Consider the following 12,308-nt stretch of genomic DNA (forward strand, 5'->3'; position numbering starts at 1 on the left):
AAATTCATACTACAAAATCAGCCTAGGGCGATTGTATTTTGCAACTCCGAACTAAACCCAAGAACAGACATTTGCATCCTTATAAAAATCCTAATCAAATATTATCCATTATATTAGTATGGAGCTTATGAAAAGCTGTATTGTGAGCAGACACATGAGTCTCAAACAGTAAGGTATTCATTCATCCACCTAGCCTGATATTCAGACTGCATCGCCAATTCATAAACTCATTTCCCCCTCGAAATGCTACCTGCTCACTCACTGCAAGTCCTCCAGGATTAGTGCATCACAAATGCCTAAAACACAGGATTAAAAAATAATTTATATTTGCCAAATGGAAAGCTGGCAGATGGAGTCGGCCAGTGTGTGGACAGTATACACACATACAGGAAAGACAAGTGGGGCCAACACACACACACACACACACACTCAACAATAGATGCACAACCTCTATAGTACAAAGTAATGACTTTATTTAAATTAGGGGTCTATTTTATCAAAATTTTCAAGTTTTCAGGTCAAACACCAACAGTGCAAACAGTAATGACAGAACATACTCTCTACAGACATACAAAACAGGTAGTAGCCTACTAAGCAAAGATGAGAACGTTTCAAGTATTGTGAACAGTAACACACAAAGACATACAGTACATACCTGTACAAACCCATATATAAAGCAAGAAAAGTTAATTTCATTCACTGAATTCAGGTCATTTCACTCATTGAATTCTTTTAACATTTCAATGGCCGATGCAAAAAAATATTCTATACAAAATATATAAAACAAACATTTTAAATGTATCTGCATGTAGCAACTGCTAATGTAATATCTGGTGGATACTGTAATCACTTTTAAAATGTAATAACATACCATTCTAAATGGGTTGAAAATGCTATAAAATTATTACAATTATTTCTTAAGGGGTGTAATAACTGCGGATACAATAATGACTAATAGTTACTATACTCTAATAATAAGGTAATAATTCACGTTATTTCATTAGTCAAGTAAATAATATTACGCCCATTATATAGTAATAATTGCACGTTTGCATAAATGCATTTTTAATAAGTTCAGTTTTATTGCATTTTTGACCCATTGAGGTAGCTGTTTTTATTACATTATCTGGCAGTTATTACATTATCGGTTGCTACACTGCCATTTGATAACTTTGGAAGAATACTGTAGTGGTTTTTCTAAACAAACACTACCATGTAAAAACAATTTGGCCCCTTATCCACACAAATCATTTAGTTCATGCATGACCAATGGGGCACCGTGTTCACTGGGGAGTGCAGCCAGCTGGTGAGATAGTGTGGGTCCTCATTTCATTGCGTGCCCATGGAGGAATCCTCGGCATGTCCCAGAATCCTCAGCAGCTCCTGAATACAGGGCCCCATGGCCTGACTGTGCACCGGAGCCATCTTCAACCTGGAAGAGGGAGGGAGAGAGAGGCGAGCTGTCAGACAAGGCTCACTCACACTGCAGAAACTTCCTTGGTTCCAACAAAACAAATGGTGCACCCATTAGGTTTTCTGGTGTCGGTTCCAACTACCGATTTACAATCGGAAAATTGTGCATTTTAGCTAGACCTTCTAGCTACGTCAATGTAGCACTATGCTTAACAGATTGTTCTGGCTCCATGATACAAATGGCCTATCCATGTGTAGAATATATATATCAATGCTTTTATCCAGAAATACTAATGACATGTTAGTGTGGGCTGTGGGCTGGATGAGTGAAATGCTGCTTACTCAACTATTGCCACTAGCAGCACATGACATTACATAGTGCAACAGCCGTGGTATCATGTATTATTCTTTAGAAGGTAGATGGATTGGATGATGACATGCCTACCTGCCAATAGAGCTCGGGAGACCATGTGATTGATTATGCATTGCATTCTGGGATTGTTTTGCCAAAATGTTTCTTTTTACACCAGTAACTCATTCATAAAATTGGCTACAAGAGGATGCTACCAACTGGCATCTTGCCCTGTGTTCAAGCTCCACCCGCTCTCCACCGCGAGACCCATTGTTGCAGCCTTTCACACAACACGGTCGCCCCACCCCTCAATAAAAGGAAGCGAACGCAAAGAAACACCAGCGCAGACGGCTCGACAGCAAAGAATATGGCAATACTGGGTGGGTCTCTCCACACATATGACTGACTGATTGCTCCCGAGGACAATCTTCTGCAGACTGACACAAACTGGCGCATATTTTTCTAGCATTCCGGACCCCATAGTGTGTGGTGTAATACTGCTACGTAATACTACTGTTTGCTACATAGCCAACATGTCATGGATGGAGTGCTTCATAAGGACAAAACTTTGGACTGCAAATGCACATCTGATCAAAGCTTTCCTTCCCCTCATTTACCACGGCATAATGACAGCATCTATGTGAGATGACCAAAGGTATTTAAGACGGTGAAACAAGCAGATGCATTGAGGTAGGCTCGCTAAAGTGGAGGAGTCCTGCTGCGTGGTTAATTACATTATTCAATTACTGTTTCAAGTGTGCTTAAAGGTTGTATTCTGTAAGGTACTTTTAAGTAGGGCTGCACGATATGAGGAAAAGCTGCGATGTGCGATAACACTGTTCAATATTGCGATGACGATATGACCTGCGATAAATAAAAAAATGCTATAAACAAAAATATAAAAGGGTACATATTAGCTACAGTAGCGTGTCATTCTGCTTTAATAGACAGCTAACATAGACCCCAAACATTGAATAGCCTGTCTATTAAATAAAGAAGTACGGTAGTATTCAGCTTGACTGCAGCGTGTCATCTCCTTTAAATCCGAAATGATTCCAAATCAGAGAAGTGCTGTGCCTTTTCGCCACAGTGCCGCTGATAAGCTAATGTGAGCTAAGTTAGCTCCTACTGTAGCTAGAGACGAGTGAGAGCAGATAGATAGACCCAACTCCATGCTACCGCATGCTTGCTACGCCAAATGGTACTCTTCCGGGTCTTCTGGTCATCAGCTTGTGATTGGCTGTTTGTCAATGATGCGGCGAAAACACAGATACAGGGAGTCACTCGAAGTTGAAGTGTCTTGCTTTATAGTGTCTTTGGTGAGAGCAGCTTTTGGCTGCATGTGAAAGACATTGAAAGAGCATTTGCTCCTGTCATGTAACTCAGTTTTTTGTATTGCGATAACACGTGACTTTTGCGATGTGTTCATCGCGCATTTTCATATCGCGATGACGATGAAAATACGATAAATCGTGCAGCTCTACTTTTAAGGTAATGACACTCAGTGGATTAATTTGATATCAAAATAAATTGCATGCATGCCAAGGACAAATGATGCAGGTTTCCAGGACTGCATTATGTCCAACACCCATGTAACATACATGTAAACACGGGGACTGTGAAAACTAGAAGCAACATATTTTGGAGAACCAATTTTGAGGCCCTATTATTCTAAATATCAGATTCGGAACGGAAATATACTCTCAACTCTCCATGTAAAGACACAAAGAGCGTACCTGTAGGCTCATTTGTCCCCAATGCCGTTGAAGAGTAGAAATTTCCTAAATTCTAATTTTGAAATCCCCGACTTGCATGCACTCTGCTGACAACAGTGAAAAATAAATGCGGCGGCACCTGGTGGTTTCACACAATCAATAAAAACTGCATTTCAAAACCTTTCCACCCCTCCTGGCATTTAACAAGGACAAAACGTATTTGATTCAAAACCTTCCCTCCCCCTCCTGGCATTTAACAAGGAAGGACAAAACTTATTTGATTCAAACAATTGCCGTCACTTCACTTGAAAGGCGATCTGTTCAGAGTTAAGCGTGTCTCACTCACAGAGTGGCATTCTAGCTCAGCATATAGACTGCATATGCCTGAATCCTGCTCTGGTACAGTTTCTCTTGCCTCAATTATCTGACCGCTGTTAATGTACCATCTCAAGTTGTTATTGTTATTACTGTTGTCACTATGCATTACTACAGTAGTTAAGTCCCCCCCCCCCCAATATTTTATTTTATCCCATTTTTATCCCCTATTAGTGCTAATTTTAATTTATTTATCCTGTTGCTGCTCCACCCTCTGCCGATCTTGCATGCTTGCTCATGTGAGAATTGTTTCAATTGTTGGGTCTAAAAAACAGGGGTGCCCACACTTTTTCACCTCGCTACGGACGAGGGCAGAGAACTCGGCTGAGAACTCCAGGCCAAAATGAGGATGACGACGAGGCACGGTGGAAATGAGTGCTGCCCGTTCAACGGGCGAGGCAGCGAGGGAAGCTAGAAATTAGCGCTCAATTTCTAATTGCCGGTATAATAGAACATATTGAATAACAAGGTAAGTTTTTTTTAACTGTCTCTCTTAATAAAATCATATTTTTAAAAGTGGAAAAATTGGCCAAAAAGCTAGGATTATGCTTATGGCCCAATCCCAATTCACTCCTTGGTCCTACCACTTAGCCCTTAAGCCTCCATGTTGCGCATTCACGTGAAGTGGTAAGCTGTCCCCATTCTTTTTAGCCAAAAGTTACAAACGTGAGTTTAATGTCGAAACAAAAGGACTGTGGATGTGTGGAATTCATTTGTGGCAACATTTCAGATATCAGGATCGCAATTTGTGCCCCGCGTCACGTCAGCCGAGGCAGGTTATTTTGAAATAAAGCATATTTTGTTCCATAGTTTTGTTTTCTTGAGTTTTTTCTTCTTCTTCTTTTTATGTCATCTTGTTTTGTTCTGTTGTTCTGTTTTGTCCTACTGGTATATGTGTTTCCAACTGCATTTTTGTGCTTTAACATGTACTTGTGCGCTCCATAAAGGACTAAAGCAAAAGCCAATTATATATATATATATATATACACATACCGTACATACATTATATACGTTTAAAATACATACTACAGCATGCACTGGGACGCGTCATCAGTGATGTTAGCTAGCTGGGGTCGTAAGGTGTTTCGGGTCTGTCAACATCATACACCCTCGCCCAGTAGACCCAGCCGAGGCCGATTAAGACCCAGACCCGCGTCCCAGAAGCAGCCGCTCACAGATCAGCCTTCCTACTCTGTCTGCAACGTTGCCCGCGGAAGGGCTGATCACACCCAATCCGCTGCAATAGAGTTTAGTGCTACACCACAGTATTATAAGACCCTTCGGTGCATGGAGGGTCTAAGGCCCTGTGGGTGACTCCAGGCCGGGCTCCTCCTTCGTCTCACCAGACCCTCCCGGGGAAAAGGCAATCCTACCATGGGCAGAGAGGATGCCTCAAGAAGGCCTGTGCGCGCTGCACGTCATTCGCCTGCGCCGAGCACCTCGCTCTAGCCTGAAGGACCCCAGGCCGCGCCGATCTTTGCACAGATTTTCAGGAGGCTAAGCCGTAGCGTTTGTGGATTTCTCCCTCACGAGAGAGCCAGGCTGGGGTGCTAAACCCATCCCGTACGCCGTCTATCCGACCGTCAACTGTCTCTCCAGCTTGTCACCAAACTATACTTGGTTGTCACCTAGTCTATTCCTAAGTGTCACTGGCCAGGGGAGCCAGGCTTCTATGTTTAAAATACATACTACAGCATAACATCAGTGATGTTAGCTACATATACACACATATATATATACAGTATATAAAAAAAAGAATTGGGCCCATGTTTCCATGGTTAACATGTATGACATTTAGGCCTACTTGCTGAATGCTTCAGTGGATCCAAGAGATAGGGGCAACTAGAGATGAAACAATATAAACATTTCATATCACGATTATAGCGACCAAAATTATCACGGTTATGAGTATTGTGACGGTATTGTTAAAATGTCCTGAAAAGTACTAATACACTCACAGAAATCATTTCACCAAGTTTTGTATTGTAAACGCAGACCCAAAAAGGATTGATACACTCACTGAAATAATTTCTCCAAGGCTGCGCGTCTGCATCTGGGAGACGGTTTTTTTCAAATTTGGTTGATGATGGACAGTATTTACCATGTTTTTCAAAGGCAAGCGTACGGTTAATTATCGTAAGGAATTTTATCACGGTTATCATTAAAACCGTGTTTAAAACCATAGTTTCATCCCTAGGTGCAACGCTTGCATAACACAACAGGGTGTTCACCGCACCACCACCGTTTCAGTTTTAAACAAAAGTTTTGTCAGAGCTGAACTCAGCCCTCCGCTGCATGTCAGTTCAGTCCGTGGATCAGAGCACGCAGCAGGCAGAGTGAGAGAAAGACAGACCGAGAGAGAGCGGCTGAATGCTAAAGTGCTGTGAGTGTGTGTGTGCGTGCACGTGTCGGTGTTTAACGCTGATATGCAGGGGAGGAAGCAGGAGAGAAAGAGAGGTGGTGATTTGGTACTACCGTATATAAATACAATTGACTTGACGTGGAAGATAAAGTGCATGTGTTCAACAACAGAATTGTTACCTTCTGAGCAGCTGGCGGCCTCTGCTGGGCTCTGGGCGGTAGTGCTGGAGGGCAGCGAGGCAGTGCCCTGCCAGAGTGATGTAACACTGTTCGCTGAGAGCGTTGTGGCTCGCCGTGTCCCACTGCGGCAGGTCGCCGGTGTAGCGCCACGCCATCAGTGCATGCTCCAACACAGAGTCCCACTCTTTGTTCCTGAGGAGGACTCGGCCCCACTCCTGGCACGAAACCTGAGGAGGAGAAGGAGGAGGTGGGTCGTCTCGGCTGCCAGACAATTGTAGATCTCCGCCTACCAATCAACTGGGGACTTCTTGTCAAAACTTGTAGTTTGAACCGCGGCAAGAATGACGGCTAACAAACCTACGCCCCTTTGTCAAGTTATCGAAAAAATGACGCCCTTCCCCCCATTGTCCTCCGTAGAGAAGTTCACCTTTTCCACAGTGGCCATTTTGTATCGAAAACGCAGGGTAAACACAGGTGCAACCAAAACATTACTGGGGGTTTCCAACTTCCAATCCAGGTAGGTGTTCCAGTGCTGGGGGACCGTCATTGATTTTTTGGTTGCACCCGTTTACCCTGCTTTTGAGACACAAAATGGCAGCTGTGAAAAGACACATAAACTGGAGACACAGCAAATCATTTAATGCCTGGGACACACCAGAAGCGTCACGGAAGTGTCGAGCAGGATCCTTGCCATTCACACCAGAAGCACTGTTTTTGCTCTGTGACGGCTCCACGCCGGTCACAGCTTGTACTGACTGCGCGCGGCCGCGCTTGCACCAAAAATCTCGCCGCAGGATGTGAGACGCATCGCGAGGAGACGTGCCGCAGTCGGTGTGATCCGCCGAAATGAAACTGCCTCCGCGAGGCGAGGCTTCTAGCGGTTATGCTTCTAGTAACACGGAGAGAGCTTTTTACAACATTGAAAGAAACGGCATGTCCTGAGCAACGTTACATTATTGATCGTTTGACTCGTTTACAAGCACACAACTTCTGCATGTGACCACCCCTTCTGCACAATGGGCCGCCCTAAAGACTCTCGATTGGTTCTGCAACGCAGGTTTTTTGTAACTATGAAATCATTTCCACTCAGTTTTAACAACGAAAGCTGGGAGAAAGTTTAAATATTTAGCCAGTCAGTGATCAAAATCCCCTGTTATGTAGTAAAAACAACAAAAAGAGGGAGGGGTGACTGGAAACTCCATTAGAAAAGAATGGGGAGGGTGTGTGCGTGTGGGGGGGGGGGGGATACATTACAAACTAAGAATTGAAAACATACAAAAATGTAAAAACAAGGTACAGTAAAATACTAAAATTGCTTGCCCGGCCCGCTACTGAAAATGCAGATTTCTGAACGTTTCCAAACCTAGCCACTATGTCCTCACACATGACACCACTGGTACTCACTTGGAATGCCACCAGGTGAGGATATGCCTTTCTGTAACAGTGAGCGTCCCTGTTGGAGCCAAGCCGCGAGTAGGGGATGGACCTGTAAACATTTGTCTTCTTCAGCTGCAGATCTTCCCGGAGATACTTTAGGTCTGAGGATAGGATTCTGGGCTCATGGCTCTGGGGACAGACGACACAGCACATCACAGTTGTGCATCTGCTCAGGCACATGCATGTACAGGTGGTACCTACCTATTATAAGACAAGTACAGCTGGGGGTTGACTTATGGTTATACCAGGGATTTTAAAGTCTGACACTGTGCCCCACACACACACTTTACTTGCTTAGTTTTGCTCAATTCCTAGATGCCTATGGGATCGTGATTATGTTATTTGATCCCATTAACACTCAATAACTGAGCCTGACTTCAGACTAAATCAAATGGTCTGTCTGAAGGCATTTATTTGTCTGACAACATTTTAGGCCATGCTACTTTTGCTAACTAATGTAATATGTTTTCACTTCCATTTTCCCCCGAAAGTGTTTGGAGCCCCCCTGGGGAGGCCCGCCTGCCACTTTGAAGACCCCTGGTTTTACCATCCAAACCATGCATCCCAGACAAAAAAACGCCCTTTAATCAAACTTAAAGAAAGTATTTCCTTGAGTGTTTATTATTCACTCTAATCCTAATACTTATGCAGGATGTGATATTGTCTCACCTGTATTCATAGCTTAGCGTGATGTGCCAAACGTTTTCCCAAAAGCATTTGTGATTAAACGTCATTGTAGCTGCACTGGTAACATCTGAATGTGACAGGATGTTGTCTACGTTTGGCCACAGCCAATCACCCAGAACCTTGCGAGGCGGCTGGATTTGTGCGAGATCACATGACAAATCCATCTTGTCACGCTCCAATCCATTGGTTTGAATCCCGAACCACCAGTGGTCCTATGAGGCAGCTCCGGGTTCATCCTGCATTCATCCAATCACCTGCCAGCTATTTTTTGAAAGTGCCTGGACTTTGAAGCGGTTTCCCGAATGACTCGTTCCCATCTGGCAGTGTCGGGTTAAATTACCCACAGAATAAGAAAAATACACCAATAAACAACAACATGGGAGGTACATGTGTGTTTTAGGCAGTCATTTTGCTTGACCATAAATTGATATCCTTTGCCTGCACAAGAGGGCCTTAACCCCACTCCACACATACTCTTTTCCATGGGTGCTGAATGGCCGCAGACAAGCATGCTCAATGACAAATTAAAGTTAGTGGAGAATTTGGCACAAATGTTCCTGTGTTGACAGAAGATACCAGCAGGATGTGCTACCAGGTGGCTCACCTGGTAGCACGTGTACCGCGGAGGCTCTGTCTTTCGCGCGGCTGACACGGGTTCAAATCCGACCCGAGGTCCTCTGCCGCATGTTGTCCCCTCTCTCTCCCCACCTTTCCTGTCTGCTTACTGCCCTGTCCTATCTAATAATGGCTACTAAAAAAAAAAAGATACAAGATACCAGCAGTAGGTCGCACTGCTCGACTTTCCCTATTTAATATATTCTGTAACTTGTCCATCCACACAATTAAGAGTTTTTGCATCCTCCTCATCTGTTACACATGCTTGTTTCTTGCCGTACAATGAAACAATCCTGTTTACCTGTTCAACTAAGATGAGGGATCTGATCAGCTGTACCAGCTGCTGTTTGGAGAGTGGGGTCATCTTCTCACACCGCTTCTCTATCCTCCCACTCCACAACCCGCTGATGGAGGAGTCCACTGCAAAACACAAGGATGGGATGACTACAATAGGTCACAGCAAGTAACAAGCAAGATAATTATACCAATCAGTGGAATGTAGCATGTATAAATAACTAAGCTAAATGGGATTAGCCCATCAGCTTGTGAATGGCCACCTTTCCTCCACAAATGTTTCCAGGGTTTTTCCTGCCGCATTCGTCAAATTTCGTGCCACCTCCAGCTCTTAACAAAACTGACAGGTGTTTTAATGGAAAACACTATCTAACAAGCGTTGCATTTCGGTCATTTGTAATTGCGGCATTACGCTGATGTGTTGACAATTTAATGTTAAATATTCTTTAATAAGGTTATTTGCAGCCTTCTTCCGAGTACCTTTGCATAGTCAAATCAGTGCACAATCAACATAGAAAATGTCTATTTTGATTCCAACGCGCTATATACTGTATAGATGTCGCCTATTGGTAAGCAGCGGTGAATTTCTCCCTCCTAGGCCTTAGGTAATTTGGGAAAATAAAACGTGACCCGGGGTCATATGTTTGCGTGTTAATATCTATCGTTTCCTCCTCAGTGTTGGTGTGTGTGTTCAGAGTGTGCTTCAGTGTGTTAATGAGAGATGAGGTGCAGGTAGTGTTCGCCCTGATTGGCCGGGTCAGGTGATGGGGCTGCTGCTGGCTGATTGGCTGGTGGACATGATTTAACACAGCTGATGCCATCCTTCTGCCCCTTGCTCCCCTCATTCCCAACGATGACAGCTGCTCTGCTGTGTTTCTGTCTGGTAGTAACTGTGTGTAGGCCTACTTCAGTAGTTCTTCACAACTTTGTTAAGATGTGTAGTTATCAGTAAACAGGTGCACATTCTAAACTGTAAATAAGTGACTTGCAGATCTAAACTTTTGTACACTGTAAATAACTTTTACCCAAGTAGCAGAAAGTTGGAGGGAGAGGCCCCTTTCTTTAATTACTCTTTTCTCCCTGTTTTGGCAGTAGGGTTTAGGTAAGCACTTGGTTTTTTCTTTCGTTATTTGTCTTGGGGCCATGCTCTGCTCTGAAAATGAACTTGCTACTTGTGAACTTTTGATCGTGGTTTGGCTGATCATCCTTGGGAAGTGGGAAGAGTGGGGGCACTTTTGTATTGCGGTCCGGTTCGTAACACCCCTAAAATCAACATTTGTCTCAAATTCCATATTGAGTGGGCTCTAGAGCCTCTAGTTACTTAGTACCATCTCATTTTGAGAGGAAAACCCCTGGTTTCTAAGTAGGGAGGAAAGCTAAACATTATGGTATTTATAACGTGCAATAATAACATTTGAAAAAATTGATGCGGGCTGACTCCTTGCCATTCAACTGTAGTAGAGGAAATATCATTTGTTCTAGGAGAAACAGTCTCCATGTTGACAAATGCACCCCCCCTCCTTACATACACACATTAATCATTTAATGTAAGTTTTTTTTTTTACCCACACCAGCCTTTACTAAAGACCTCCTTTTTGAAAAGCAACCCTGCTGAAAATGGTCAGTGAGCAATTTGGAAGATGGTTTGTTTTTGTCCTTACATGACTGGCCTCCCCTCGAGCTTGCAGGTATGACTCTTCCTCTTGGGATGGGAGATGTTGGAGATGATGGGACCAAGCGGGCGCTTAGAATCTCCAAATAGGACCTTCTCATCCGGGCTGATACAGCATGATTGAGATTGGAACATTGAATTAGCAGTTGGTCACAGTGGCTAATGTTTATTTTAATATTTCATCTTGGTACAAAGTTACACACAAAGCACACTTCATTTCCCTGCCTCTGAAAAGCATTTTGCTGTTTTATGCATGGCACCCAAACTTCTGAGGCTCTCTTCCACATAACAGCTAATCGAATGCTAACCTAGGAGGCGCGCACTTTAGCGTTACTGATAGCAAACTGGCGCCAGCTGCAACAAGAACCAGATAACAAGCTCCGACATGGCCAACATAATCACATTTCAAACCTACCTGCAATTTTGGGTTGCGGAGCAGGAATTTCCATCAAGGCACGTCGTGTTTGGCAGATAGCTGCCATTATAACCAAGCTATCCGGGAAGATGTAACTAGTTAACTAGCGTACCTGCTAGCATTAAATTAGCCAGTGGAGCTACTGTTAGCTGACCTTTAAAGCAAACTGGGTAGCCTACGCTACGCAACAATAAGTTAAACTGGCTGCTAAACCAGGCAAGCAGCAGCTTCTTGAAACGCGCCAATGTAGTTTTCAAGCTCGCATAATATAAAGTGCAACGGCAAAGTATTCGCATTAAAATCGTGCGCTAGTTGCACTTGTGAAGGCAAAGCTGCTGCTGGAGAGTGTGTGTGGGTCTGTAGGAGGAGGAAGTGGTGGGCACAAACTTTTATTGTTTGTACAACACAATGAGGCGCGCGCGCGACACGAGTTGCCGCGCGGGCGTGGTTTTGTGCATCTGGCAACCTGATTGGTCTACGTAGGAGCTTGCGTCAGACAGGCGCCCAATATGCAAATACACACGCACGCGCGCACACACACACACACACACACCCCGTTTCCCTCATTCACATTCAATATTCATGCATAGATATCTTCTTATCCTTCTCACTCTCATATCTGTTAGGCTACTTATTATTGCAGTAATTTGAAAACTAGGCTAAGTTGTTACAATAGTGTTAGCTCAAATGCTAACATTAAAACAGTGTGGATGGACAATGCTAACGCCATTAGCGCCATGTTCTGGGTTGTAGACACAGTGTGTGTTTACCTACAGTAAAATAAAAACACAG

General features: G+C 43.8%; 1 protein-coding gene across 1 annotated transcript; it reads right to left on the reverse strand.

Annotated features, from left to right (window-relative positions):
• Window positions 1-494: 494 nt before the first annotated feature.
• LOC310774061 (uncharacterized protein) lies at window positions 495-11,771 on the reverse strand. Its single transcript, XM_083634121.1, has 6 exons — window positions 11,517-11,771; window positions 11,091-11,207; window positions 9,437-9,555; window positions 7,801-7,962; window positions 6,397-6,623; window positions 495-1,432 (listed from the first exon to the last, which is right to left on the reverse strand). Exons 1-6 carry the CDS (start codon window positions 11,581-11,583, stop codon window positions 1,330-1,332), a joined length of 795 nt encoding a protein of 264 aa, XP_083490247.1. The 5' UTR covers window positions 11,584-11,771; the 3' UTR covers window positions 495-1,329.
• Window positions 11,772-12,308: the final 537 nt, after the last annotated feature.

The sequence above is a fragment of the Poromitra crassiceps genome (genome assembly GCF_964638095.1).
Source record: "Poromitra crassiceps genome assembly, chromosome: 3".
Lineage (NCBI taxonomy): Eukaryota > Metazoa > Chordata > Actinopteri > Beryciformes > Melamphaidae > Poromitra > Poromitra crassiceps.